The sequence below is a fragment of the Moschus berezovskii genome, chromosome 15 (assembly GCF_049115385.1).
Source record: "Moschus berezovskii isolate FMDL1 chromosome 15, NW_MosBer_1.0, whole genome shotgun sequence".
In the NCBI taxonomy this organism is placed as follows: Eukaryota; Metazoa; Chordata; class Mammalia; order Artiodactyla; family Moschidae; genus Moschus; species Moschus berezovskii.
In genome coordinates, this window is record NC_142474.1 from 8,435,066 (window position 1) to 8,463,058 (window position 27,993).

At 46.3% G+C, this 27,993-nt stretch overlaps 2 protein-coding genes across 2 annotated transcripts; one reads left to right on the top strand and one right to left on the bottom strand.

The window, feature by feature from the left end:
* Nucleotides 1–2,272: 2,272 nt before the first annotated feature.
* On the top strand, nucleotides 2,273–8,818 carry LOC129556018 (thyrotropin-releasing hormone receptor-like). Its single transcript, XM_055425976.2, has 2 exons — nucleotides 2,273–3,461; nucleotides 6,672–8,818. The coding sequence occupies exons 1-2, from the start codon at nucleotides 2,676–2,678 to the stop codon at nucleotides 7,041–7,043; spliced, it is 1,158 nt and encodes a 385-aa protein (XP_055281951.2). The 5' UTR covers nucleotides 2,273–2,675; the 3' UTR covers nucleotides 7,044–8,818.
* Nucleotides 8,819–15,012: 6,194 nt separating this feature from the next.
* On the bottom strand, nucleotides 15,013–24,698 carry LOC129556011 (uncharacterized). Its single transcript, XM_088844337.1, has 4 exons — nucleotides 24,666–24,698; nucleotides 21,722–21,845; nucleotides 21,219–21,314; nucleotides 15,013–16,268 (listed from the first exon to the last, which is right to left on the bottom strand). The coding sequence occupies exons 1-4, from the start codon at nucleotides 24,696–24,698 to the stop codon at nucleotides 15,013–15,015; spliced, it is 1,509 nt and encodes a 502-aa protein (XP_088700463.1).
* Nucleotides 24,699–27,993: the final 3,295 nt, after the last annotated feature.

Here is a 27,993-nt window from a genome sequence, read left to right on the forward strand (position 1 = left end):
ATAAGCCTTTTTCTAGCTAACTAACCTTTGTTAGGAGAGAGGGCCATAAACTGTTAGCAGGCCACCTGGCCAGAAGATGATGTAAACCACCCAAAACTTTTGTATATCACGAGACATACAAAAATGAGCCCTGATCCTGATAAGGGTCAAGACTGCTGACCCCGCGTGATTTTGGCGTGACTCTATACCTCTCTTTCTCTGTTTTTTATGTGCACAACTTAGGGTATAAAAGCAGCACTGGAAAATAAAGTTTTGGGCCTTGCTCACTGAAGCTTGGTCTCCCCGTGTCGTTCTTTCTCTTTTTCCGTCCTTTTCTCTATTCTCCTTTTTCTGGTTGAGATCCTTGGAGCGCTGGGCCCTCTGAGTTTACTTATCTGCCTGGGCTTCTAAGACCCACTCGAGGGGGTGCCCTGGTGGGGTGCCTCAAGTGATTCGAGAGGGCGCCTGCGGCCTACGTAAACAGAGCAAGCCCCGTGCTGGGGTTTTATTGGTTTCCAGCGTAAACCAAGGAATCATCAGCCCCTGTCTCTCTCTCTTTCTCTCTCTCTCTCTGACGCCGACGCCGTTCATCCCGAGGATACCCTGGGTCATATCGGGGCTGGACCCCGATACCTTCCCACTTTGATAGTCTTTGCTTTCTGATAATTGAGGACAGTTCGATTCACTTGTGTTCTGTTATCATTATCTAACAACCACCCATGTTACAAAGCTCATGGATTGTGTGTCAGAAGTTTGAACAGGGCAGAGTGGGGATCTAATAATGCTTTTTCTCCATAGGACACTGGGAGTATAGAAGAACATATTTGAAAAGCACTCAGAGCATCGCCGGGCAATACCCGGTGTTTCATGCACATTAGTCATCATTCCTTATAAAGACTGACAACGGGACAATGAAATCTTGGCTGATGCCCCCAGAATACTCCCCTGGCAAGTTCCCTCTCATTCTTTCTTTGTCCATTTATCAGATTTGTAGACAGGGCAAGCTCTTCAGAGAAGAAGGGGAGAAGAAGGGGGGGAGAGGGATAGGTCGGTAGATAAACAGGTGGACGGACAGATGGACGGACGGACGGACGGAGATAGAACTGTAACTACCCATGTATTCGCCCCTTGCCACGGTCAAGCACAGCTAAGTGTTTCGCGTGGATTTTCCCCCCATCAATCGTGTGAGCCTCCCAAGGACACTCCGAGATGGGTTCTGTCATTATTATTCCACTTCACAGATGAAGATATAATTTTTAGAGAGCATAATTGATGGATCGTCAGCAGCAAACACCTGTCAGCGTCGGCTGGGTGCAGGCAGGAAGCTAGGCTCCCTGGAAGCAGCCTCTATGCCTCTTAGGAAGCTTAGTGTGGTCCCACCTTCAAGGAGCTTCCTCTAGTGACGAGACAAGTTCTTTCATTCATTCAACTACCCTTAAGCATCTTTTCGGCAGCAGGAACAGAGCTTAAGATTCCTAACAGGTTTGTGCCCTGTGAATGGCACTGTCTAGACGGGAGAGATTCTTGTGGGGCGGGGCACCCTCCAAGAATTTACAGGTTGTCTTCAGGAGGAAGGAAAGAAAATTGGGAAAAGTAAGCAAGAGAAGGAAATGGCAACCTACTCCAGTACCCTTGCCTGGAAAATTCCATGAATGGAGGAGCCTGGTAGGCTACAGTCCTTGGGATCACAAAAAGTCGGACACGACTGAGCAACTTCACTGGTTCACAAACAAGAGAAAGTGAAAAGGTGACAAACGAGATGAGACGTTTAGGAGGAGACAGGAGCAACCCAAGTCCAGAGGAGCAAGTAGCTTTCCTTTTCCGTAGCTCTGGGTCTCTGCTCCCCATTTGTCAGCAGCGGGGCTGAGGTTTCTGCCGGGGAGAACAGGATAGGATCCCATAGGATCCCGGAACTGTGTTGGGAAGCCAGCGGGTCTCCGACTCCTCCCCTACCCCGCCACCCAGCTCCGGGTCCAGAGGAGATGCTCCTGTAGAGAAAGACGGGAGGAAGCAAAGCCCACGGCAGGGGCGCGCGAGCAGGGCGCACCGTTCCTTTTTCAACTTCCGTTCCCCACCGCACTCTGCGCCCCCCATCTGACCTCGTGCGGTGCCAGGAGCTGCTGGAAAGAACTGGTGCCGGGCTGGGGCAGCCGGAATGAGCCAGGGGCATCAGTGGAGAGGACAAGGGAACAGAACAGGAACCTGCCTGGGGGAGTCGCGCAGAGCCGAGCGAAGACAGAGGTCAGAGAGGCGAAGGTCGGTCAGTCCGCGCACCGAGTTTCATCGACTGGAGTCCTGAGCCTCCGGAACCTGGAGAGGAAGGGTAAGAGCTGAGAGCGCTCCAGCAGTCGGTCCTGAAGGAGGCGGCGTTCGGGCTCCCGGTCCCCTGCTAGAGCGCGACCCTACAATCCAGAACGCTCTCCTGCAGTCAACCCCACCCCGGGAGCGATCGCGCCAACTGAGCAGCACGAGCCTAATTCCTGATGCGTCCGAGTTCCCAGCGTCCCGGTAGTGGCAGTGAGACCCTGCCTGGAGTTGGAGAAACCAGTTAAGCTGAGACAGCTGCGAGACTCGCCTCCCCGCCGCTTCCCGAGACGCGCAGCTTACTGCAGGGAGATTCTCCGAGGACACCTTTGCACCCGGGAGTCATTCCCCAACTCGCTGCTGCCTTCGCGGAGCAGCGCGGACCGGGGCGCATGGAGAAGCCCACGGAGCACTCTGAGCGCGCAAACTCTTCGGGCCCGGGCTTCATGCCCCGCCCCCCACTGACTGTCCAGGCAGTGACCTTGACCCTGGTGCCCCTCGTGTGCGCCGTGGGGGTGGCGGGCAACGCCATGGTGGTCCTGGTGGTGGTCCGGAGCCGCCACATGGTCACGTCCACCAACTGTTACCTGGTGAGCCTGGCCACCGCGGACCTGCTGGTGCTCCTGGCGGCTGGAGTGCCCACGGTGACCGAGGCGGCCTCCGCCCGGGTTTGGATCTTCGGCCACGCCGGCTGCCTGGGCATCACCTACCTGCAGTACGTGGGCATCAACGCGTCCACGGGCTCCATCGCCGCCTTCACGGTGGAGCGCTACCTCGCCATCTGCCGCCCTCTGAGCGCCCAGGCCCTGTGCACCGCGGCGCGGGCCAAGCGCGTCGCGGCGCTGGTGTGGCTGGGCACCGGCGCCTACTGCGTGCTCTGGCTCTTCCTGGTGGACACGCGCGAGACCGCGTACGCCGACGGCGTGCAGGTGCAGTGCGGCTACCGCGTGTCGCGCTCGCTCTACCTGCCGGTCTACTTCCTGGACTTCGCGCTCTTCTACGCGCTGCCCCTGGGCACGGCCACCGTGTGCTACGCGCTCATAGCGCGCGTCCTCTTCGCGGGGCCGCTGCCTCCGGGCGACCCCGGACGCTCGGGCTCTGTGCACCAGGGCGGCCCCGCTGGCCAAGGCCGCTTGTCTTGCCGCGCCAGGAGGGGTGCCCTCAACTCCCGGAAGCAGGTAGGGCCTCCTCCCGCCCTCTTTCAGACCCCTGTACTGAGCCTGCGGCAGATTGGTGGATGGCACCTTGGGCCCTTCTGGAGTCAAACATGTAGTGAACGGATTAGTGGCTCAGTCGTGTCCGACTTTGCGACCCCGTGGACTGTAACCCGCCAGGCGCCTCTGTCCAAATACTTTAGGCAAGTATACTGGAGTGGGTAGCCATTCGCTTCTCCAGGGCGGGGGTCTTCCCGACCCAGGGATAGAACCCAGGTTTCCTGCATTGCAGGCAGATTCTTTAACGTCTGAGCCACCAGGGAAGCCCTCTGGAGTCAAGCGCAAATCCAGGTCGTGACACTTATTGGGCTTGTTTTGGGAGAGATCACTTCTGCCTTTCTGAGCCTGTTTCCTCTCCTGTTGTATGAGATAAGGGCAATGTGGAGTACTTTGGAGTGCCCACAGAAATGGAATAATTCATTTAGAATTATGTCACAAACCTGGGCTTTTCTCGTGGCTCAGATGGTAAAGAGTCTGCCTGCAGTGCAGGAGACTTGGGTTCGATCCCTGGGTCGGGAAGATCCCCTGGAGAAGGAAATGGCAACTCACTCCAGTATTCTTGCCTGGAAAATCGCACGGACAGGGGAGCCTGGGAGGCTGCAGTCCATTGGGTGGCAGAGTCGGACCCTAAAGGCTAAATTCATGTGGGTTTATTATTATATTTCCTTAGTGAGGCCCTCCACCAGAGCCATTATTCCCCTTCTTCTACTGATGAGGAAAGTGAGGCTCAGAGAGGTGAAACGACTTTCAGGACAATTCCACACCCTCTGGTGCTAACGCTGCTTCAATGGACAGTCTGAAAGCCCAAGAGGAGAAAGGGTCCTGGGGAGAAATCCAGCATTTACTGAGCACTTGCTGTGTGCCTGATTATCTGGTGGTTCCTGAAATCACTCCTGTTTTGGAGGTTTACTACCTGAATTTACGGACAAGGCAGCAAGCAGAGGGGACAAGGGAGTGACCAAGGGGACACAGCAGGGGACCTGGGAGCAGGAGCCCAACTGCCCATCCCTGTATCCTCACCCCTGTTCCAGCAGTTTCACCACCGGGTTTCCGGGAATGGAGGTGGGAGGGGCGCTCTCTGGGTCCAGCTGGTTTTTATCTTCAGCCTTCCACCCCGACCCACAGCTCATGTGGGAGGTGGAGGCACCTCGTCCTGGCTGAATCACTCCTGACCCAGGCAAGAATCATCTGTGCCATCTCCCTGCCTATTAGGATCGGCACGCTGTTGGGGGGCTCTTCCAGCTGCCTCCAGAAGCCCCTCTGACCCATCCTGCTTGCAGACAACTTAGATCAAAGTAGTTTTTAGAGGGAAGGTGGCAGGACACAGGCTGAGCAGGTCTGAAACAGAAGGTTTTAGGTTCCAGACAAATCAGCTCCTGCCCTCCCACTTATTTACTACTGTCACTGCTCTTGGGCTCAACCCGGGGCGGGGGGGCGGGGGGGGGGGTGGCTGGGACCAAAATCCGGCCTGATCTATGCTGTAGGTAAAACTTCTGGAAGTGAAAAAGAGTATTCTAGACCTAGATTCTGGCCCCTAGCTTTGCTAATGTCTTGCAGTGTGGCTTTGAGTAAGTTACGTCACCTTGCTGAGACTTGATTTCCTCCACTGGAAAATAAGAATAATTATAGTGTCTATCTACCTCAATGGATGGTAGTTAAGATAAATCTGACATATAGTAAGTGTTCAATATATGGTACCTATTGCTAGTGTTTTGTTGGGGCACTTATGTTTTATTTTTATGACGCTGAATTTTTATACCAACTCTGATGTATCATATGTCATCATCTCAGAGGAAACTGGGCCACGGAAGCTGCCCAATGTCACAGAGTTGGTAAGTGACAGAACCAAGATTTGAACCGAGGAAACCTGGCTCCAGAGCCCACCACCCTGCTGGTATTTCTCACCTAAGTGAACATAAAATAGAATGGAACAGGATCTGAATTTGGTACAATCAGAGGTCAAGACCTTCTAGGGAATTCCTGTGATTTTTCATGGTTCCTGGAGAATATTATATAACATGAATTTATTGACTCAGCCAGAGCCAAGCCTGTTAGGAGAGGAACTAAACTCACAGACTCTAAGAAGTAATCGCATGCTGGAAAACCAGGCTAGCTTCTGCCTTGATGAGAAAGTTGTTTCTCCTGTATTCCCCAGAGCTGATTGAATGTATCCAGGGTTTTCTTGTCACAGAACCAGTGACAGGACTGTTTGAGCAGTTTCAGCTCATAACGTTTGCCAACATGTTTTGGTCTCTGGAGGGGTCACTGAGGACTCCTGGGTCCGGGGATCGTGTGCGCTGCTATCCTCCGCAGTGTTAGTGATGTCCCGGCTCCCTTGACAGACGCCCCCTTGTGGCGATTTCATTCCAGAATTTAGAAACTGCGCAGCTTTTGAAACACCTTCCAGTGTGCACTCCTCTTGGAGGCTTTATTTAGTCTGTGCTGTGAGGGAAGTGCTGCGGAGATCTGAAGAGTTAGGAAATGAAGAGGAGGGAGCAGGGAGAGGCAAACAGGTGACCAAGAGCAAAGGCAGGAAGGAGAGTCAGAAGGAAGGAAGCAGGGCAAGTGAAAGAGCCAGAAGGAAGCGTGTGGCTGGGTCTGTGGGGGAGAAGCGATCCTAGCTTGGGAGAGGGACAGTCAGGGGTCAAACAGCTGGTTTGCGGTGGAGCAAGGATTCTAACCCAGCTGTGCCCACTCTGAACCTCATGCAGTTGCAATAGTGGTCGCAGAGATTATGTTAGTAGTAGTAGCAGCAGCAGTAAACCCACAATAAACCCACAAAAGCATCTCTCATATGCCTGGCACTATTCTACATTCTTTACTGGCATGAACTCCTTCAGTTCTCGTGCCCACCTATGCTGACAGCAGTACCGTGTCTCCATCTTATAGAGAAAGGGACTGAAGCTCAGTGGATGAGTGAATTTGCCTCCAGTATGTGGGAGCCGCCCATTCAAAGGCTTTGGAGGTAGATTGGAGCTGGGAGGTTTCCAAAGACTTGAGCAGAGCAGAGAAGGATGCAGAGCAGTTTTCTAGGTGAGGATGGAGTTGAAGTGAGGACATGCATGCCATCACAGATTGGCCAGGCCCGGACACTCTTGTGTTACAGAAAGACCTGGAAGCCAGGATTCTCCCTTGGCGCCCATGCGTTTCTTGTTTTCCTGTCTCACCTGGCAGGTCACCAAGATGCTGGCTGTGGTGGTGGTCCTTTTCGCTCTGCTGTGGCTGCCCTACCGTGCCCTGGTGGTAGTGAATTCCTTCCTGAGCCCACCCTACCTCAACCTTGGCTTCCTTCTCTTCTGCCGCCTTTGCATCTATGTGAACAGCGCCATCAACCCTATCGTCTATGCCCTCATGTCCCAGCGTTTCCGGGAGGCCTTCCATGGACTGTTTCAGTGCCATCTGGCCCAGCCCAAGCCCCCACCCCAGGAGGCCAGCCCTGTTTACGACAGGGTCATCAGAGACTGTTCCCAGCACAGACTGGGCTCTTGGAAGAAACCAGGGGACGTGATGTCCAGACAGGAAGGGGATCCTGCCACTTCACGGTGAGACCCCCCATTTACCCCTATTGAGGTGAAGGGGTCTCCATGCATTTGAGGAGACTTGGGTATTGGAGGAGAGAGTGGTGTCCAGGGCTGTTCGGGAGAGGTGCACAAGTTGTGCACTGCACAACCCTAGGGATCACTATTTACATCACAGACAGCCTAGATTTGTGTATTTAGTAAAACAGTTTCCCAGTTCACTAAATATGCAAATCTAAGAGGTGCTCCCAGATATTTATTATATGAATAAATGAATGAATGAAAACGAAAGTTGCTCAGTCGTGTCTGACTCTTTATGACCCCATGGACTATACAGTCCATGGATTTCTCCAGGCCAGAATACTGGAGTGGGTAGCCTTTCCCTTTCTCCAGGGGATCCTCCCAACCCAGGGATCGAACCTAGGTCTCCCGCATTGCAGGCAGATTCTTTACCAGCTGAGCCACAAATGAATAGATAATGAATAAAAACAAATTTTAATTCTAATACTCAAGACCCGTGGCTGAGATCTGACTTCCAGTTTGAGGAAGATTTGAGGTGCAGATTGTGACCTGTTTTAAGTTCTTTGTTGGCAACAGAAAGTATCTCTGGCTAACGAAATCAGAAAGGAATTGGTTGGAGCTGGCAAGAATCGTCACCAGGATAACTCCAGGGATCCACATGGCCGGAGTTAATGGGCAGTGACTTCATGGCATCCATATCAGAACGAATCAGCTCCACCTAGACCAGAAGTAGGATGGGCAGCTTACTGGACCATCATTCAGTGGCCTGACACTGACAGCTGCGTAGGCTGAGTACTGCTTGGTTCCTGTGGGCACCACCCAGCAGTCTAAAACGGACAGACCCCGCGAAGTTGTGCAATGCATAGCCTATGTGAGTGTATATGGTAGAACTTAATGGGGATCGGATTGTTCTCCAAAGAAAAATGGAAGTGCCTGTTATCAGGAAAAAGTGGTGCAGATGTCAGGAGGACCAAACAAAAGCTAAACAACTAACTATAATAGATATCCACCACAGAGGAGTCGACCCAGGTTAACAGCAGTGGGAGCCTTCTGCCCCGACAACGAAGTTCACCTGCCGCCAATGGCCGCTGATCTGCAATAATACCTCCACCTAGTGGCCACAGTGGAAACTGCATTATCCAACGTCTGCTTGCACGTATGCCTTTTTATTGGTCTCTTCTCTTTCCTATATTCCCTCCAGCCACCTACCCTCCTCTCCCACCCCTCCCCTACTTCTCCCCTCCCCTCCCCTTAGACTCCCTGACTAACCATCACTTCCGAGGGCCAGTCCCTGAGCTCTGTGATGACAGGACTGAGGTGTGGAGTTGGAGACCTAGGAAGCTATACAACTAAAGACCCCAGCCCCTTTCCCTGTTTCCCCCTCATTCTTGCAATATCTTTCTAAATTTTATCTAAATTTACACAATCAAATGTATTTAATGTACACAACTTTATCTAAACTTGTATATGTTTAAAAAAAAGAATTATGCTTAATAGATTTGTCTTATGTTTTATTTCTTTAAAAAATATTACGTGTAGACAGTTTTTAAAGGCTTTATTGAATTTGTTACAATGTTTCTCTTGTTGTTATAGTCTGGCTTTTTGGCTGAGAGGAATGTGGACTTCTAGCTCCCCAACTAGGAATCTAACCCGTGCCCTCTGCCTTCACTCCCCACTGCTGCAGCAGGGGCCCCAATAAAGCCTTGCTTGAATTTCTTGTCTGGCTTCTTATTGATTCCTGTTGATTAAGGAGACCAAGAACCCTGGTCATTAACACTTTGTTACACAGTCATATAAAACTAATACAAACACAAAGATCTTCACAGCTTTTGCCCAGTGCCATAAATTCCTTCTTTTTCCTCTAATATTCTTGTCTGCACTCAATCCTTCAATTCCAATCCTACTCTTTCCAAGCCACTAAGCCAGGCAACCATGCAACACACATTTTTCTGATTGCTCCCCTATGAGATCCAGGCTATGGTAGAAGGCTTTCTCACATGTGAAATGCTCACTGGGCATACTCCTCACTGCATTTTCTGATGTTGAGTGGGAACAACAGCAGGAAGAATAAGGGACTATCAGCCTCTAGTGTTTCTGCTGCTGCTAAGTCGTTTCAGCAGTGTTTGGTTCTGTGCGACCCTATTGAGCTAGCCCACCAGGCTCCTCTGTCCATTGGATTCTCCAAAAAATAACACAGGAGTGGGTTGCCAGGCCCTCCTCCAGGGGATCTTCCGGATACAGGGATTGAACCCGCATCTCTTATGTCTCCTTCATTGGCAGGCGGATTCTTTACCAGCAGCGCCACCTGGGAAGCCCTTCTGGTGCTCCTGGAAGTTTAAGAGAAAGATAAGGCCTAGGGAATCATTTGCATTTGGGGGGACATTTCATAGTCTGTCATCTTCTCTCTCATCTTTAGTCTTCGATGAAGTTCATATGCACTCTTTTTGTGTTAATGGCTCTGGGCAATCACCCAAGCCGGGTAAGGACAGCAGAAACTCCTCTAAGGAGCCCCCGCTGTGGGCGGCGGCCGCGGTGCCTTATGGAGAATGTAGTCCGGAAAAGCGCGGACCGCCCCTTGGGGAGCCCTGGCGAGGACGGCCCGGCGGCCTCTTCTGCGCATGTGCCATTGCCAGCGCTCTCCCTACCTTACTTTCCAGTTTTCTGCCGAGTCCGTGTTCCAGTTCTCCCGGCTGTTCCGGGGAAAAACTCCTGCAGCGTCCGGAACCCGCCCTTCCGTGGTCACCTGGGCGAAGCGGGTGCGCCCGCAAGTTAAAGGGTTGGCAGGGAGCTCCGAGCGCTCGGGGCGGGGGGCGAAGGGCTGGGCGGAGCTGGGCTTGGTGCGCGGAGAGTGGACGCGCTCTCTGCCCGCATCCCTTTCCAGGGACGCCCCGAGGGGGCTTCCCCGATGGTCGATGGTCGGGAGAAAGGAGACAGAGGGCGGAGCTCCTGACTTGCAGGCCTTATGACGGGCGCTCCCAGCAGCCCCCTTTTTAAAAAAGAAGGTGCTCTGTGAAGGTGCAAGGTTTGTACATGGCTGAAGAAGGCAAGAGGAGAAGGGGGCAGCGACAGAGCATGAGATGGTTGGGTGGCATCATCGACTCAATGGACCTGAGTTTGAGCGGACTCCAGGAGCTGGTGATGGACAGGGAAACCCTATGTGCTGCAGTCCATGGGGTCGCAGGGAGTCCGACACAACTGAACAACAAGCAGCTAAAATCTTGTCCCCAAAGTTCCACTGATGCAAGTTGGATCTGCAGCCTGTTCGGCTGGGTTGAAGAGCAGTGAACAGCAGGGAAGGGAAGGAATATTTATTATAGAAACAAATATTATAACCATTATATTAGTTATTTTATACTATGCATATATTGGAAGAAAAAATGTGAGCTTCAGTTTGCGGGAATGGCCAGGGAGCAGATTTGACCAGAAAAGATTTCAGGGGGCTGGGAGGCGGGGTGATGTCTGCTGTGCTGCATGAGGTTTTAAGAGCACGGTGTTTGTGTTTAGACCACGTCCTGTCACAGAATACTGCCTCCCAGGGCATCTTATTTCCACTCATCATGTTTTCTTATCTGAAAAATGAGCCTAGGAATAATATTTGCCTCATTAGGTTGTTCCGGGGTTAAAACGAGATAGCACTTGTGAAAAGCAAGCCCATGGTACTTCCCTGGCAGTCCAGGAGTTAAGACTCCGAACTTCCACCACAGGAGGCTTGGGTTGGATCTCTGGTCAGGGAACTTAAGAGCCCACATGCCTCCTGGTGCAGTAAAAAAAAAAACAAAACACGTATGTTGCAGGGAGCAAGCCAGAATACAATACACTGGACTAGCATCCCTTGCGATCAATGTTACAAGGATTTTTAGATATGTCACTCAGTCCACCCAACCAGGCTGTGAAGTCGGCATTACCACACCTTTAGGAGCACGTTTTATAACTTTGTTTACAGAGAGCTAAAGTGATTTATTCCCTGGTAAATGAGTAGATTTTAAAACTGCTTAAAAATCTGTTTTAGTGAGGTCTGTTTTACTCCCCGTCTCATTGTGAGGCTTTCTTTGTGGGGCTTCCCAGGTGGCACTGGTGGTGGAGAACCCACCTGCCAAAGCAGGAGATGCAGGTTCAATCCCTGGGTCAGGAAGATCCCCTGCAGGAGGGCATGGCAACCCACTCCAGTATTCTTGCCTAGAGAATCCCATGGACAGAGGAGCCTGGCAGGAGTCCATGGGGTCATAAAGAGTCGGACACGACTGAAGCAACCTAGCACACATGCATGATTCCCCCCGCCTCCCCTCACTGGATTTTTTCCGGCATAATGACTTGCCTTCTATGTGCCCTAGGAAGCAATTATGCTATATATTTTGATAATCACACCATTGGACCTATTTTCCTTAGGTCACAAGGTATAATCGAGGCTTCTAGGCTCGTTCTGCCTCCTGCAGCTTTGTCTCACTCTGCAGTCTTAATTGGACTTTAGAAAAGGTCCAGCTTACCAGGCACTTGAACGCTGGGAGTCCACATACAGAGTCCAACTGATGGAAATGTGGCTGCTACGCCCAGTCAGAAACAAAACCATCCCACTGAAGGAAAAAGCAGGAGGCCCCAAAGACAGAAATCACACCTGGAAGAACATATTTCTAAACTGAAACCTCTCCCTAGGATTTTAAGGCAGAGACAGAAGAATCCCTGAAAGAAGAGTTTGGGGGCCAGAATTTTCCTCTCCAGGGTGAGCAAAACCTGGGTGATCACACCATATTTGAAGACCATTGATTGATCATTGTGATTCATGAAAACTTCGGTTCAACTTTCAGAAGAAAAAATACGCATTGCAATGGAAGGGCAAAGGAAGAGTGCAGATGTGTTAAAGAGAAAAAGACACGTCATGAGGATTCATTCCATAGAAACCCATTGCTTACATTTGTTTTTTGGTTGCTAAGTCACCTCTGACTCTTTTTCTACCCATGAACTGTAGCCCTCCAGACTCGTCTGTCCATGGGATTTCCCAGGCAAGAATACTGGAGTGGGTTGCCATTTCCTTCTCCAGGGGATCTTACTGACCTAGGGATCAAACTTGAGTCTCCTGCGTTGGCAGGCAGATTTTTTACCGCCAAGCCACCAGGGAAGCAAGCCCTCTACTTACATTTTCTCAGTATAAAAAGTTCTACGTGATCATTTCAGAATTCTGACAAGTGGATATTCCCTCACTGTTATTTCCTGTACTTCTTGGACCAGATGGGTCAAAGGGCCATTTTCTTGGTAAATAATAATAAGAGCTGCTGTGTTAGATGTCTCATGATTCCATTCTTCATTCTTTCTTATCCAGCTTTGATGTCATCACTCTTGGTTCTCTTCTTCGAAGATGAACAAATCCCAGGTAAATTGTTTAGGGATTTACTTCCCACGTTTTGGAGTGGATTTCAAGAGGTTTGAGAAATGAAGTTGGTCATGAAAGATCATGCCTGCTAGATGATGCTGCCTCCATAAAAATCCCAACAGTATGGGGTTTGGAGAGCTTCCAAGTGGAGTTGCTGGGTGAATAAGAGGCCCAGAAACACTTAGAACCAACCTACCAAAGCACAGGTGACCACCTAAACTTGGGGTTTGAAGTTAGGGATGAGGGGCAATCTTTTGGGACTTGGGCCCTTAACCTGTGGTATCTGACACAATCCCCAGGTAGATAGTCAGAACTGGGTTGAATTATGACCCCAAGCGATATCACAGAATGGCTTGGTGTGGGAAACCCCACATACCTGGTGCGGGGCGTGTCAGTGTGGTGGTAGTGTGAACGTAAAGGAGAACACAGGAGAGCTGAGTTTTTCATGCACACGGGGGTTAAGACATCAGTGTATCTTTCGTCGGGGGCCCGGGAGTGGCTCACGTTAACACCCTGTTGGATTCTATCCTCAAATGTGTGACAGTGAAAACTCAATTAAATAAGGAATTAATTATTAAAAGCAAACAATTGTGCACACTATGTTAGTGTTTAGATGACATTTTAAGTCTCTGTATAAGCATTTCTAGCTCTCTCTCCTATCATATCAATAACTGCTATTAAACAGTAGAAAGATCTTATGTGGTTTTAATGTCAAAATCCAGTAAGAAATTTTTTCAGCTGAAACTTGTCAGTGAGAATGTCTTGAATAGCCTAACTTTTGTATAATGGCTATTTCTTTTTTCTTTTCCTAATTTTTTTCTTTTTCATGTAATTAGAGACTTAGGGCTTATAATTAGTGATTATTCCCAGGAATCATAGCAACAGATATATATAAAAAAAGTTGCCATTTCCTTCTCCAGGGGATCTTCTCAACCCAGGGACGGAACCTGGGTCTCCCGCATTGCAGGCGGACGCTTTAACCTCTGAGCCACCAGGGAAGCAACCCCCCCACCACCAAAAAAAAAAAAAAAAAAGTTAGACATTTCTTACTGGAATCTAGGTTTCTATTGAATCTGTCAGCAAATTTGGAATACTAGACTTTTTAGGACAAGCTGTTCTGTTCAGCTTCTTTCCTCCTTATAATATAGACTCCAGAGTTAAGAGCCATGTTGGAAATTCTTAATATATTTTAAACACATAGAATAGTTCCCGTTTAATTTGACTCTAAACCAGAATTTTAAAGACCAAAGGAGTAACTGCCCAATTTTCCCTTCTTATCCCAATAACCATTTTACATTTTCATAATTGCATTGGTCACATTTATTTTATACTCATCTTTTAAACATTTCAGTTGCATTTTCAGTGTATATATAACTTGAATAGACACATAGTTTTATAGGTTATTTGCAAAAAGTGGACTTATGTCCATACCCTTTCTTAGAGATTAAGAAGAAAAAAGCACATAAGGAATGAACATGGGATGAGGAGCTGCCTCCAATGATTACACAGCAATTTAGCTCTGTGGCAGCCACTATAATACTTAAATATCTGGGAAAGCAGGAGTCAGAAAGATGAGAGAATGACCCTCAAAGAAGAAACTGAATGTCTTTCCATCAATTTCTATGGCTTGAGACCAGTCCTAAAGAAACGTGTTTGATTATGCCCAACCCTACTTGACTGAACAGGGTTAAGCTGCCACAATGATTATGGGAACTGATTCAGAAAAGTGTAGATTTCTGACATAAGACCTGAACGTATTCAACATTTCCCACCAGTGTTAGCAAGCCCTAGAAAACTTGTGACTTATTTATCAGGGAATATAGGAAATCAACTTATTTTGAATAACACTATTATGGATTCTCCAAGTCCTGAATCTAAGTCATAGAATTGTTGCCATCTCTCCATCTCCTCTTGGTTCTCTAGATAAATCCAATAATGGTGCCAACTACTCCAGGAAGCTGGATGTCTATGAATTCTATCCATTTAGACAAGGAGCAGAAACATTGTCTTGTGACCCACTGACCTTTAATTTCTCATGTCTTCCCTCTTCATTCTTTCTCTTTTAGGTTTTTAAATCGTGACCCATCTTTTGTTTTTCATTGTCCACTGGCAAAGTTTCTTCTTCTCTGAAGTTTTAATTCCAAAGAAATGGCTTTTGTGGTCCTTACTTACGCCTAGATCAGAGTTGTATCCCCTCCATACAAAATAGAGAGCCACCTCTGTTAAAACTAGGATTTTACTCATCCAGTGAAAATAGATAATGAACAATCAGCAAAATGAATCTGTTCTTTTTACTCCACCCTCAAGCTGCCTATGAGTCTACTTCCCATCATAGGAACTGCCATTTTCAGGTTCCAGTTTTGCTTGGGCACATTTAGCTGCTTTTGCTCAAAGAACTGAGTCAATGAAATACAGAAAATACATCTCTGATCGCATCTCCCCGTTTCTTCAACTTGTATTTAAATTTCTAAAATATTCCACACAGGATGAATTCATGCAGAAGAATTGGGACTTTGGCTAACACCCTTTCCACGCTGATCTCTTTGTTTTAGATTTTCAATTTCTAGTAAAAGGTAAGTGATTTCTCAATGCCTCCCTGCCTCTTCTACAGTCAGGGTTTCTTTTTATCATGAGTTTGCAGATGTCGAGACAGTTTCGAATTTAGACTGAACGCTTTTCCACATTGATCACATACAAAGGGCTTCTCTCCAGTATGGATTTTCATGTGCTTACTAAGATTTGAACTATGGTTAAAAGCCTTTTGACATTCACTACATTTATAAGGTTTCTCTTCAGTATGAATTTTTTTATGTCGGTTAAGGTCAGAGTAATAGCGAAAGGTCTTTTCACATCTATCGCATGGAAAGGGTGTCCTTGGCCTCTCTTCAGAATGACTTTTCTGGTGTCTAATAACATTTGACTGATGTTTAAAGGTTTTTTCACAAACATTACACTTGTAGGGTCTCTCTCCAGTATGGGTTCTTCGATGTCGCGTTAGATCCGAGAAACGGACAAAGGTCTTTTTACAGTTATCACAGGTGTAAAGTTTCTCCCCAGTGTGGATTTGTTTATGACGCTTAAGATCTACGAGCTGGGTAAAGGTCTTCTCACATTCATTACATGAAAAGGGCTTCTCTCCAGTATGAATTTTCTGATGCTTGTTAAGATTCGATTGGCTTTTAAAGGATTTGTCACAATCATTACATTTGTAGGGTCTCTCTCCAGAGTGAACTCTTTGATGTAAGAGAAACTGTGAATACGGGTTGAAGTCCTTTTTGCAGTGATGACATGTGTAATATTTCTTTCTAGTATGAGTTTTTTGGTGTTGAATTTTTTCTGAGATACTGTGAAAGGCCCTTCCACAAAACGTGCAGACAAAGAGTTTCTTTTGTGTCGGAGTTCTTTGATGCTGAGTCAGCTGTGGTCTCTGGCCAGCGTGGAATCTCTGATGTGTAATCAGGGATGAAAGAAACTGGAAGGCCCTCTGACACACATCACACGTGTGTGGCTTCAGTCCGCTGTGTGTGCTCTGATGTTGAAGGAACTTTGAAGCTCTGTTAAAGGTTTTGCCACATTGGTCACAGTCAAGGTGTTTATCCAGAGTATCGATCCTTTGGAGCCTTGTAAATGATGCGCGATGCCTAAAGGCCTTTGTCTCTTCATCATCTCCGGGGGCTTTCTCGACCTGGTGAATTCGCTGGTGTCCAGCAAGCTGTGAGTGACAGCCAAATGCCACACTGCAGTCGTCACATTCATAACGCGGAACAAAACCAGAAAGTTCTCGATATTTTGCTTGGTGAGGGTTCTGCCTGAAGGCACTCATAGATTCGTAAAGGGCATGGTAATCCACCGGTGCTGGTTGACATGCTAATGGGAAGACAGCGGGAGAAAAATAAAATTAAAGCCAGGCCTCACAACAAATGAGACTGCTGGTGGGGTAGTGGGGACAGAAGGGTTCGGCGACTGCGGACCTTGAGGGGTGGGATGAGAAGCTGGAGTCTACCAGGAGAGGAACTAGGGAGACGTGTTCCCCGAGGACAAGAATAGTTTAAGTGATCAACATATATCCAATGAAAAATTTCTTTAAACTTGAAATACTTTTTGTAACTGAAAAATGATCTGTTGCCACTGTAATCACCAAAAAACAGAAACGTTTAAAGACTCTAAAAGCAGCCACAGGAGATTCTAAGCAAGGATTAAAGTTTTACTTTCATTAAGGTCCTTTAAAATTTCTCTCTGGAGATACAGCAATTTGTGAAAGTAATTAGACTTTAAATACTTTCCTTTGAGCAACAAAACTCGGGGAGGGTCTCTCTGTGAGTAAATATGAACCTGGTCTATCCATTGTATTAATATTTTACTGCAGAACAGGGTTATTATTGATTGGGCCAGTGTTCTACTTGGATATTTGAGTTCTGTTTGTTATTTCTGAGAACACTAAGAACAGTCATATATACACATCTTTGTTAATTTGTTGAAATGTATTCTAGACATAGATTCTTACAAATGAAAAGGAGTCCTATTTTTTCTGTATACCCACACCACACTCAAGTTCTTATATTGCATGAGCTCATCATTACTTTTCACTACTTTAAGTCTATCTTAATCACTCTAGACTTTATCAACCTTATGACCCCCCAGTTTGACAAAAAAGATAATTTCTAGTGTTTTTTTGGTAATAAAGAAATCTAAATAAAATGGATTAACTGCTAGGAATTTTTTTATTAAAAAGGTTGATTGACGATGGAGAACTAGCATGGGTTTCTGTTACCTTTATCATTCTAGATCTTAAAATGCTACTGAAGTTATTAGAAAATGTATGAATACAGAGGAACAGTTTAAAGACACGTGAGTGATCCGTCTAAACAGTGAGATATTGCCCCGTAAGATGAAATCTAGTGGTGAAAATTGGTTTGGAAACACAATATTTCAACCTAATAATTCACATGCATAGAAACATTGTATGCCAAAGACAAAATTATACAGTCACATGGGAAACCTTGTTGGAGAACCCAGAGGGAAAAGGACTGAAGAAACAGAGTAAGTAACGCAAAAGTTAGAACAGTCAGGATTCAAAGAGAAGTACTACCATCCATTAATATAAGTCCCAAAAGAGGGGAAAAAATGTTAGATCTGCCAACTTCAAATGGCTTAATATATGGGCGACTAGCATCTCTGAGAAGGAAATGGCAACCCACTCCAGTGTTCTTGCCTGGAGAATCCCAGGGATGGGGGAGCCTGGTGGGCTTCCGTCTATGGGGTCACACAGAGTCGGACACGACTGAAGTGACTTAGCAGCAGCAGCAGCAGCATCTCTGAAAGAGATGAGAAATGGAGAAAGAAGGACCAGAGAGAAAAATACTTTAAGAAATAATGGCCAAAAAATGTCCAAGTCCAGTGAACACTTATAAACCCCAGATCCAAGTCGTCCAATGAAGTCAAGCATAGGAAACATGAGGAGAATCACACCAGGACATCATTGTCAAACTGCTCAAAGTCAGTGATACAGAGAAAACTGTAGAATCAGCCAGAGGGGAAAAAGATGTGGTACATGTACATCAGATTCTTCACTGGAACACTGCAAGCAAAAAAAAATAAAAAGGGAAATCTTTAATGCATGAAAACAAAAATCTGTCAACCAGAGTTCATGCCCAGCAAAACCCTTTCAAAAATGAAAGCAAAAAAAAGACACTTTCTCTCATACGAAATTTGGATTTAACCAAAGGAATGAAAAAAAATCAGAGACCATACCTATATGCTAAATATGTAAGTTTGTTTTATAATGATAAAGAGGTCAGTTAATCTGAAGCATGGCAATCTTAATGTTTATGCACTTACAGACTTGGTATTCGTATTCTACTGAGTTTTCTTCCTTATTGAGAAAGTTTATTTGACTAAATTAATAACACTTGTATGAACTCAGTTGTATTTTAAGCAGTTCTTTTAAAAACATGGTCTTTTCCCATATCATTCATAAATGAGTAATCATTATAAAACACTGCACACAATTTAAACTATCATAGCCACTTAATTTAGTTCATAAAACAATTCACTTTTGCACACATCTATTAGGTCATGTATATTTGTTATGGTCATAATCGCTATTTATGAGACTGAATATTGGCCTTTACTGTGTTTTGTTGAATAGTTTTAATAAAAGAACCAAAGCAGGAGGAGGCTCAGTTTTAAAGTATAAAGTAAAAGTATTAAAACACAGTACAAACATCAGTGGAAGAATCCAATCCATGAATAGGTAACTGATTTGAGACAAAAAACCAATGGGAATACCTCCCAAGTATAAATACTCCCTAGGAAAGTAATAGGGAGAATATGGTACTAACACAGAACAGACACGTACATTAATGGGGTAACAGAACAAGTGCGGAAGATGACTTATATGTATATATACCTTAAAATGCAGCCCACTCCAGTATTCCTGCCTGAAAAATCCCATGGACAGAGGCGCCTGGTGGACTACAGTCCATGGAGTTGTCCAAAGAGCTGGACACAGCTGAGCGAGTAAGCAGCAGCCTTATATGTGATAAGGATGGCATCACAAGTCAGTGAGGACAGGCTAGATGACTTGGTAGATAGTGTCATAAAAACTGGCTCACTACCCAGGAAAAAATGGGGCGGATTGATTTCTTACACTGTGTACAAAAATCTCTCAAAACCAGAGAGATTAAAGATATAAGTATGAATTTTAAGCCTCTAAAGCTAACAGGGGGCTTCACCAGTGGCTCAGCGGTAAAAGAATCTGCCTGCAATGTAGGAGTTGCAGGTTTGATCCCTGGGTTGGGAAGATCCCCTGGAGGAGGGCATGACAACCTACTCCAGTATTCTTGCCTGGAGAATCCTGTGGACAGAGGAGCCTGGAGGACTACAGTCCATGGGTTCACAAAGAGTCAGACATGACTGAAGCAACTGAGCACACTCACAAAGCTAACAGGAAACTATGTGTATTACCTCCGATGGAATGGGCTTCTTAAACAACAGCAAAAAGATAGTAAGTAAAAGCTACCTCAAAAATGTGAAGGATGCGATTACATCAAAATGAAGGACTTCTGGTCAAGAAAAGCTTCAGAATCAAGAGGCAAATGACAGATTGGCAGAAGTTTTCATATGTCTTAAACCAAGCAAAAATTATCTAGAACATAAAAGAAAATTCAATTTCCACAAAGAAAAGAGAAAACCATTAGAAATGGGCAAAGAATACAAAGAGGCAGTTCAGAAAAGCTGAATACTGAGTAGATAGCAAGAATAGCATGGGAGCTTCATGTTACTATTAGAGAAACTAGAGTTAAAGCAAGGAGGTAACACCTGACTATCAAAATAGAAAAATAAAATGCAGATTATTACCAGGCATTGGTAAGATGCAGGAAGAGGACCTTGTACAATTAACAGATATTAATGCTTGTACAATTAACAGATGTCCAGAAAAAAATCTGGGAATATTTGTGAAATTATTTAGAGATGCCCTGTGACCCAGAGAAACTGTTACACAGATTTTTAAAGGAACATGTGAGATTTTGATCAGAATGAGTTGGAGAGATTTAGCCACTGTTAAGCAAAAATTAACACTGTTAAGCCCCTGAACTATAAAAGAAAACGTGTATATTGAACATATAAAGATCTCAAAGATAACTGGAATGATAAGGAAAGTTTTCCAACATGCCATTTAAATTAAAATGCCATATATGAAACAGTGATGTGTATTTTATAACAAAGGTGTGCATATTTAACAACATAGAAAAGATATTAAACTGGTTGTCATGGGACAGGAAGATTAATGAAATCATAGGCTACAGATGAAGGAAACAAAAAAGAATGGATTCTCATATAGAACAGTGATTATTGACTATAAACTGAACAATATGATTGGCTCCCTTCTCTGTACCTAAAACTTCTAGCCCTCCTGTCACTTTGCCAGACAAAGGATAAAGAAAAACATGTTAATGGAGTAAAAGTGAAAGTTCAAAAGATGACTCATCTGCATAGATAATTTAGGGGTAGGAGAGAAGTTGGGGGTCAGCTTATTAAGTTTTTAAAGACAAAGAAAGCCCTGGATTACCTGGAATTCTAGTGAACAGTTCTTATAAAAACCTTTTAATTTCTTTCTGGGTTACAGGCTCACTTTCCAAAATGCCTACAGCTTACAAGCATTTAGTATTTTTTGAAGCAGTTAGTAACTTATTCAGCTCTAGGGATGTCCCAAGATCAGATCATCATCTGGACAAACTTAACTTTTAGTCCCTTGACTTTCAGAGGTCTGTTAGTGAGCTATGCTGTCTATCATACACTGAAATTTAGAGTTTCTCTGAAATTTCTGAATCATCTTGCATTCTGGCGATTTCTGCTTTCTATTGATGGGTGCTTGTCATCTCTCTCCAATTAGATGGTAAATTTGATTACTTTTTCCATCTGTTATTCAGTGTCTAATTAACCTGTTATCTGAATCTAGAGAGAAGACGATCTATCTCCCTAACTCTTTCTTGGAGAAAAAAAAAGGTGGGGGGAACTTTTCAGGACACTCTTCTGAGCCCATCCATTCTAATCACTGATAAATTATTAGACCAGTTCAGCTAGTCATACTTCTGTCCCTTCGTGTGGTCATTTAAGTTTCAAAATTTTGCTGGCACACCATTTAGTACCCTAAGACTAGACATACAAGGCAAGTACAGGGAGAGAATGAACATGGGGGTAAAACTAGGATTTCTTTGGGGAGCTTGATTCTCGTCACCTCAGGGGTCCAGGTCACTCTGGCCAGTTGGGGTACGAGTGGGGGCAGCCTCCACATGTTTGTTCCTTGTCAGTTACCTGGGCATGGAGCACTTGTCACCTCTCTCTCCAGCATCCAGGGCTCCTTCCCTTGCCTCAAAGAGGACATCACTTCTGCTTTGTAAGCCCAGCGTCCTAAGAAAAATAAATGACCTTCACCATGCTGTGGTAATTACAGAAATTCGACCCAGACTTCTAATGAGATACATTATCACCTCAAAAATCTTTCAGGAGCTGTTTTGTTTTGTTAATGCCATCTACATTTTTAACAGTTGCCCAGGTATTTCTTAGGCAGACACTAGCCTAAGAGGCATGATGTTTTTTTAAAAAAAGTGTGATGGTTTGGAAAACGATGGAGAATATGAAGCCTCCATCATCACCAAATGATAATGCCGTCTCCTGTCATCATGCAGCACCAGTACTTTACCAGGGAACATTGAGTTGAATTCAGCTAAGTGTTTCAGGGGGCTTTGCAGCTATTCCCATGGAAGGAAAAATTCTACCTTGGGCAATTTTAAACTAACAAGGAACGATCTCCTTACCCAATGACACAAGGTGATCACAGGTATCCAGCATCACATCCCGATACAGTTCTCTCTTTTCAGGGCTCAGATGAGCCCACTGGTCCGGAGAAAAGACCACAGCCACGTCTCTAAACTTCACTGACTCCTGAAATAACAATTGATTCTATATAAGTATACATGCTTCCGTGTGGCCCTTGGTAGACAACTTTCAAGTTGCCCACAATAGGGAGGTAGGCAGAACAAGGAATGAATACACACACACACACCAGAAACTGTAAGAAATAAACTTTGTCCTTATAGAGTTTGGAAGGCAAAATTACCCATCCTCATGGAAAAGTAACAGCTAAAGAAACATGCCTTTGGTGTATGTGTTTGGCTGCAGAGTCAGTGGGGTGAAGCTACCATCTGTGAGATTATGACTGCAAGCCTCCAAGTCAGAGTCCCAGGCACGTGGAATGATAAGGACAGTGTCCTGACCGTTGGACCAGGTCATCAGTCTGTTCCTGAAACACCACTCTGCTTGAGTCTCAAGCCTGCCAGACTTCAGACCTGGAGCTTACACCATCAGCTTTCCCGATCTCCGGTTGACTACAGATCTTGGGACTTCTCTGCCTTCATAATAACATTATTCTCAGCCTTATCATAAATCATTATATCTATTTAGATAGACAATATGGAGATCCTGATGGTTCTGTTTCTCCAGAGGACCCTGATTAATACAATCACTTGCTCAGTGTCAGAGTGTGGGCTGATAAAGATTGAGTTTATATGGGCTGAAGCATCAAGGCAGACCTTCCAAAATGAAATCACTTTGAACTGTACTTTAAATGAAAGAACAGACACCTTTGGTTCTACCCATGATGGAGTGATGTGAGAACTGGATGTGAGAGTTGGACCATAAAGAAGACTGAGCACCGAAGAATTGGTGCTTCCAAACTGTGGTGCTGAAGAAGACTAGAAGCCTCTTGAGAGTTCCTTGGACAGCAAGGAGATCAAACCAGTCAATCCTGAAGGAAATCAATCCTGAATATTCATTGGAAGGACTGATGCTGAAGCTCCAATACTTTAGTCACCTGATGCGAAGAACCGACTCATTAGAAAAGACCCTGATGCTGGGAATGATTGAAGGCAAGAGGAGAAGGGGATGACAGAGGATGAGATGGTTGGATGGCATCACCGATTCAATGGACATGAGTCTGAGCAAGCTCCAGGAGATGGTGAAGGACAGGGAAGCCTGGTGCGCAGCAGTCCATGGGGTCGCAGAGTCAGACAGGACTTTAGTGACTGAACCACAGCAGCAATGATAGAGTGGTTGCTCTGAGTTACCCTCTCACTGCGAGGAAAAGCTAGATAAAGAAACACACGCTGGAAAGCAACGTATTCAAGGGCTGTGATCCTTGACAGAGGAAAAGCACCTATCATCCTGGCGTTCTCCTTGATGGTGTTTCTAGAGCCACAGCACAAGGACAGAGAGCCCAATAGAGAGCAGTGACCTTGCTGGGTGGAGGGGTGGATACCAGAGTTTGGAGCTTTCGACACAACTGGGCTTGGAGGGTAGGGTGCTAGACAGGGAGCCCTACACACTGACATGAATGTTTCCCTTGGTCCATAGCTGACCACAGTGCCAAACTTGTGAGAACGGCTGCTGGGATAATGAGTCAAACAGAAGTTTTGAAAGTCACGTGGTGCTGGTGAGAATGTGGGGTTCCAGCCAGAGTGGAGAATGGAGTAACGGGGCATTTGGTTGAGGCCGTGTATCTGGAGTTCTATACCCAGTGAAGATATCCTTTAAAAGTGAAGGCAGATATAAACGTATCAATTTGGACTTGAAAATTGAATAACCAGGGACTTCCCTGGTGGTACAGTGGCTGAAACTCCCAGCTTCCAATGCAGGGGGCCCGGGTTCCATCCCTGGTCACGGTTCTTGATCCTGTATGCTGCAACTAAGAATTCACACCCCGCAACTAAAAAAGACCCTGCATGCCATGACCGAGACCCAGCACAGCCAAATAAATGAATGGTTTTTAAAAAGCAAAAAGGAAATTGAATAATGAATGACCATAACAGAAACAGAAATTCTCTCCCAGAAGAATCGCTGTTAGTTTTTTTGTGTCAGCCTGTTAGGCATTCATGTGAGCATGCGCAGTCTCTCAGTCACGTCCAACTCTCTTGCGACCCTATGGACTATAACCTGCGAGGTTCTCCATCCAGGGGATTCTCCAGGCAAGAATACTGGAGTGGGTTGCTGTTTCCTCCTCCAGGTGATCTTCCAACCCAGGGATCGAACTCACATCTCCTACAGCTCCTGCGTTGACAGGCAGGTTCTTTACCACTGAGCCACTTGGGAAGCCTATGCATTTATAGTGGTCCCAGAAAACAATAGACTTCCCTCCTAGCTCAGATGGTAAAGAATCTGTGTGCAATGCAGGAGACCTGGGTTTGATCCCTGGGTCGGGAAGATCCCCTGGAGAAGGAAATGGCAACCCACTCCAGTATTCTTGCCTGGAGAATCCTATGGACAGAGGAGCCTGGCGGGCTACAGTCAATGGGGTCACGAAGAGTCAGACATGACTTAGTGACTAAACCACCACCACCAGAAATGATACATGGAAGTCCTGACCCCCAAGACCTCAGAATGTGACCTTACTTGAAAATAGGGTTTTTGCAGAAGTCATCGGGTGGGCCTTAATCCAATGGTTTAGGAAGGGGAAATCTGGGTACAGTGGCAGACATGCACTGAGGGACCACTGTGTGAAGAGACCCAGGGAGAAGGCAGTTAGAGGGTAAAGGCAGAGACCACAGCGAGGCGCCCACAAGCCAAGAACGCCCGGGACAGCCAGCATCAGCCAGAGGCCAGGGGAGAGACCTGCAACAGACTCCCTTACGGCTCCAAACAGCCAAGGGTTACTAGGCCGGTACATGGGGATTTAGGAAGGAATTCAGAAGTAAGTGATTGATTCACCTGTGATATCACCTTTAGAAATGAAAGAACCATGTTTCCTCCTCCTTCTCCTTCCATTCTCAGGGAAAAACGCTCCAGAGAGGTCATGCCTTAAAACTGAGAGCAGAGGTACGTGAGGCCAAAGGTCCACACCCCCATCCCCACCCCAAATCCCGACCACCTCAGCCACATACACGGAGGAAACCAGAAACGCACGACAGCCTCCCAGCCTCAGCCTGAGATCGCCTCTTCTCCCGGACTCCACGAGGAGCCCATGCGTGAGCCTGCGGCAGCTGGAACTATATGGGGCCTGTGCCAGAGTGTGCCACTCTGTTTCCCAGGAGTGCGATGCACAAAATGTCCTCTGCTTCCCAGTGGGACAGAGCACCAACTCACCACCCCAGACAGACCGGCTCCAGTGCAGCCAGCATGCCCGGCATGCACCTGGGGCCTGTTTATATAGAGCCCAGCTCATCACCCCCAGAAGCTTCTCATTTCCCAATCAAGGCCCATCACCACCTGCAGGACTCTCAGCCCTTCTGATCTTGAGTATATTAGACACAGGAAGGATTAGGGGATGTGGTGTGTAGGTCAAGATTTAGGCTGGAAATTCCCTAGTGGTCTTGTTCACCCCGCTACCATGTACCCCCACTGTGTCATGTAACACACCCTCTGGTTGATTCTCTTCCCGCTTGAATCTCTGAGATGAGGGGGCTCTCACCTGGTACCCCTGCCCCACGTGAGGTAGCTTCATGGAGGAGGAGATTCAGTCACCTGCTTTCGGTAGGAAGATGGTGTCTGATAGCACCTCCTCTTCCCTATGGCCTGTCATCAGTGGCATGGGAGAATCCCACGTGCCGCTTGCCCCAGACGGGCTGGGAATGACACAGGGTGTGGTCCGCAGGATAATGACCATCACCACCACTGCAGCAAGAGGACCACATCCTAATTCCCGGAACCTATATTACCTTACGTGGCAAAAGGGACTTTGCAGGTGTGATTAAGCACACGGACCGCACCCAGCCCTGAGATGGCCCTCTGCTCCTTCACTTCTTTTCTGGCCCTCGTGCAGGGAACGCTTGATTCACAGGTACAAGAGGAGAGAGGAAGAACGCGTGGGGAGAGGACGTGCCTGAGAGCGTCTTCAGATCAGACTCTGTTTCTCAATCAACTTGTTTCTCAACAACTTCGCAAGAGTCTGTTTTCAGAATGAGGATGTGGGGACTAGTCTGTTTTCAGAATGAATGTGGGGACTTCCCTGATGGTTCAGTGGTTAAGACCCTACACTGCCAGTAAAGAGAGTGCAGGTTCTGTCCTGGGCTGGGGAACTAAGATCCCACATGCTGCGAGGCAAGGCCAAAAGACTTAACAATGAAAATAAAAGTGCAATAAAAATTTACTCATTTAAAAAAAAAAAAGAACCAAATGTGAAACTACCTTGGAGTGATATGAATATGTTTCCTGCCGTTATTTGTGGCTGAGCAAATAGAGTTGCTTAGACAGAAAGTAAGGGCTTTTCTTACTCAGACAATAAAGAATCTGCCAGCAATGCAGGAGACCCGGGTTCGATCCCTGGGTTGGGAAGATCCCCTGGAGAAGGGAAATGGCTGCCCACTCCAGTATTCTTGCCTGTTATTCTGCCCACTCCAAAAGGGCCTGGTGGGCTATAGTCCATGGGGTCACAAAGAGTCACACGACTGAGCAACTAACACTTTCATCAGTTCAGTTGCTTAGTTGTGTCCGACTCTTTGTGATCCCGTGGACTGCAGCACACCAGGCTTCCCTGTCCATCACCAGCTCCTGGAGTTTGCTCAAACTCATGTCCATTAAGTTGGTGATGACATCCAACCAGCTCGTCCTCTGTTGTCCCCTTCTCCTCCTCCCTTCAATCTTTCCCAGCATCAGGGTCTTTTCCAGTGAGTCAGTTCTTCACATCAGGTGGCCAAAGTATTGGAGCTTCAGCTTCAGCATCAGTCCTTCCAATGAATATTCAAGACTGATTTCCCTTAGGATTGACTGTTTTGATCTTCTGCAGACAAAGGGACTCTCAAGAGTCTTCTCCAACACAATTCAAAACCATCAATTCTTCAGCAATCAGCTTTGTTTATAGTCCAACTCTCACATCCATACATGACTACTGGAAAAACCATAGCTTTGACCAGACGGACCTTTGTCGGCAAAGTACCGTCTCTGCTTTTTAATATGCTGTCTAGGTTGGTCATAGCTTTTCTTCCAAGGAGCAAGCATCTTTTATTTCCATGGCTTCAGTCACCATCTGCAGTGATTTTGGAGCCCAAGAAAATAAAGTCTCTCACTGTTTCCATTTTTCCCCCATCTATTTGCCACGAAGTTATGGGACCGGATGCCATGATCTTAGTTTTCTGAATGTTGAGTTTTAAGCTAGCTTTTTCCACTCTCTGTTTCACTTTTATCAAGAGGCTCTTTAGTTCCTCTTTGCTTTCTGCTATAAGGGTAGTATCCTTGGCATATGTGGGGTTATTGATGTTTCTCCCGGAAATCTTAATTCCAGCTTGTGCTTGCAAGTAAAGATGGTGTACCTTTTATGTGGCCTGTGGCCATTTTAGCCAGCTACGGGAAGACACTGAGAACCTATGATCGCATTCCCTGTCACAGTCACCCTCTAAAGAAATCACTATTCTTATTTTGGAGACAAAGGGGGGATTCAAGAAATAAGCTATTTGTCCAAGGTCACATAGCACTGAGGGGCAGCACAGGGCTTCCCGATCTGGCCAACTTTGAAAGACTGGGCTCTTTGGCTCACCCTTAAGCGCCTAATCCTGGGCTAAGTTCACTTTTCTAAGCCTGTGCCTTCCCCACCTGGACACATTTGTTCCGTAGCCCGGCTCATCAACCACCAATCCTAGACACCCACTTATTTTTCATACTTCGTGCTGCACAGATTTTTAAAAATATGTTGTTCTCTCTTCCAAGCCTTCATTCATGGACTAGAGACTGTGCCTTTTATCTTTCTATACAAAACCTTTCATTCCAGTGAACAGTGCTTAATATGCCCCCAAAGGACATTATTTTGAGAGTATCCTATCACCTGTCCATTGTACTAGCATGAATTATGTCAGCATCTTGAAACCCTACTGGTGCAGATACAGTTGTTAACTCATTTTAGTGAGAGGAAATCCAAGCTGGTTATTTTTCTGTCACACAACCGGACAGTTGTAGTACTGATGGGATATATCCCAAATTTCTTTGAACCCAGGGCTGGATATCTTGACAGCTGCCCCCAGACGCTCTGTCATTGTAATTATAGAGGCAGAAATCATGATCATCTGCTTAATAGTCACAGTCTTTAAGGGCTTAGGTGCTTTCAGCT

What these genes read in the sequence shown, in the direction of transcription:
- LOC129556018 (XM_055425976.2), top strand. Translation starts at nt 2,676, where the DNA reads ATGGAGAAGCCCACGGAGCACTCTGAGCGCGCAAACTCTTCGGGCCCG. An exon ending in CCCTCAACTCCCGGAAGCAG is followed by an intron (nt 3,462 to 6,671) that starts GTAGGGCCTCCT and finishes CTCACCTGGCAG; the next exon opens with GTCACCAAGATGCTGGCTGT.
- LOC129556011 (XM_088844337.1), bottom strand. Translation starts at nt 24,698, where the DNA reads ATGGTTCTTTCATTTCTAAAGGTGATATCACAG. An exon ending in TTCTAAAGGTGATATCACAG is followed by an intron (nt 21,846 to 24,665) that starts GTGAATCAATCA and finishes TTATTTCAGGAG; the next exon opens with TCAGTGAAGTTTAGAGACGT. An exon ending in TGATCACCTTGTGTCATTGG is followed by an intron (nt 21,315 to 21,721) that starts GTAAGGAGATCG and finishes TATTTTTCTTAG; the next exon opens with GACGCTGGGCTTACAAAGCA.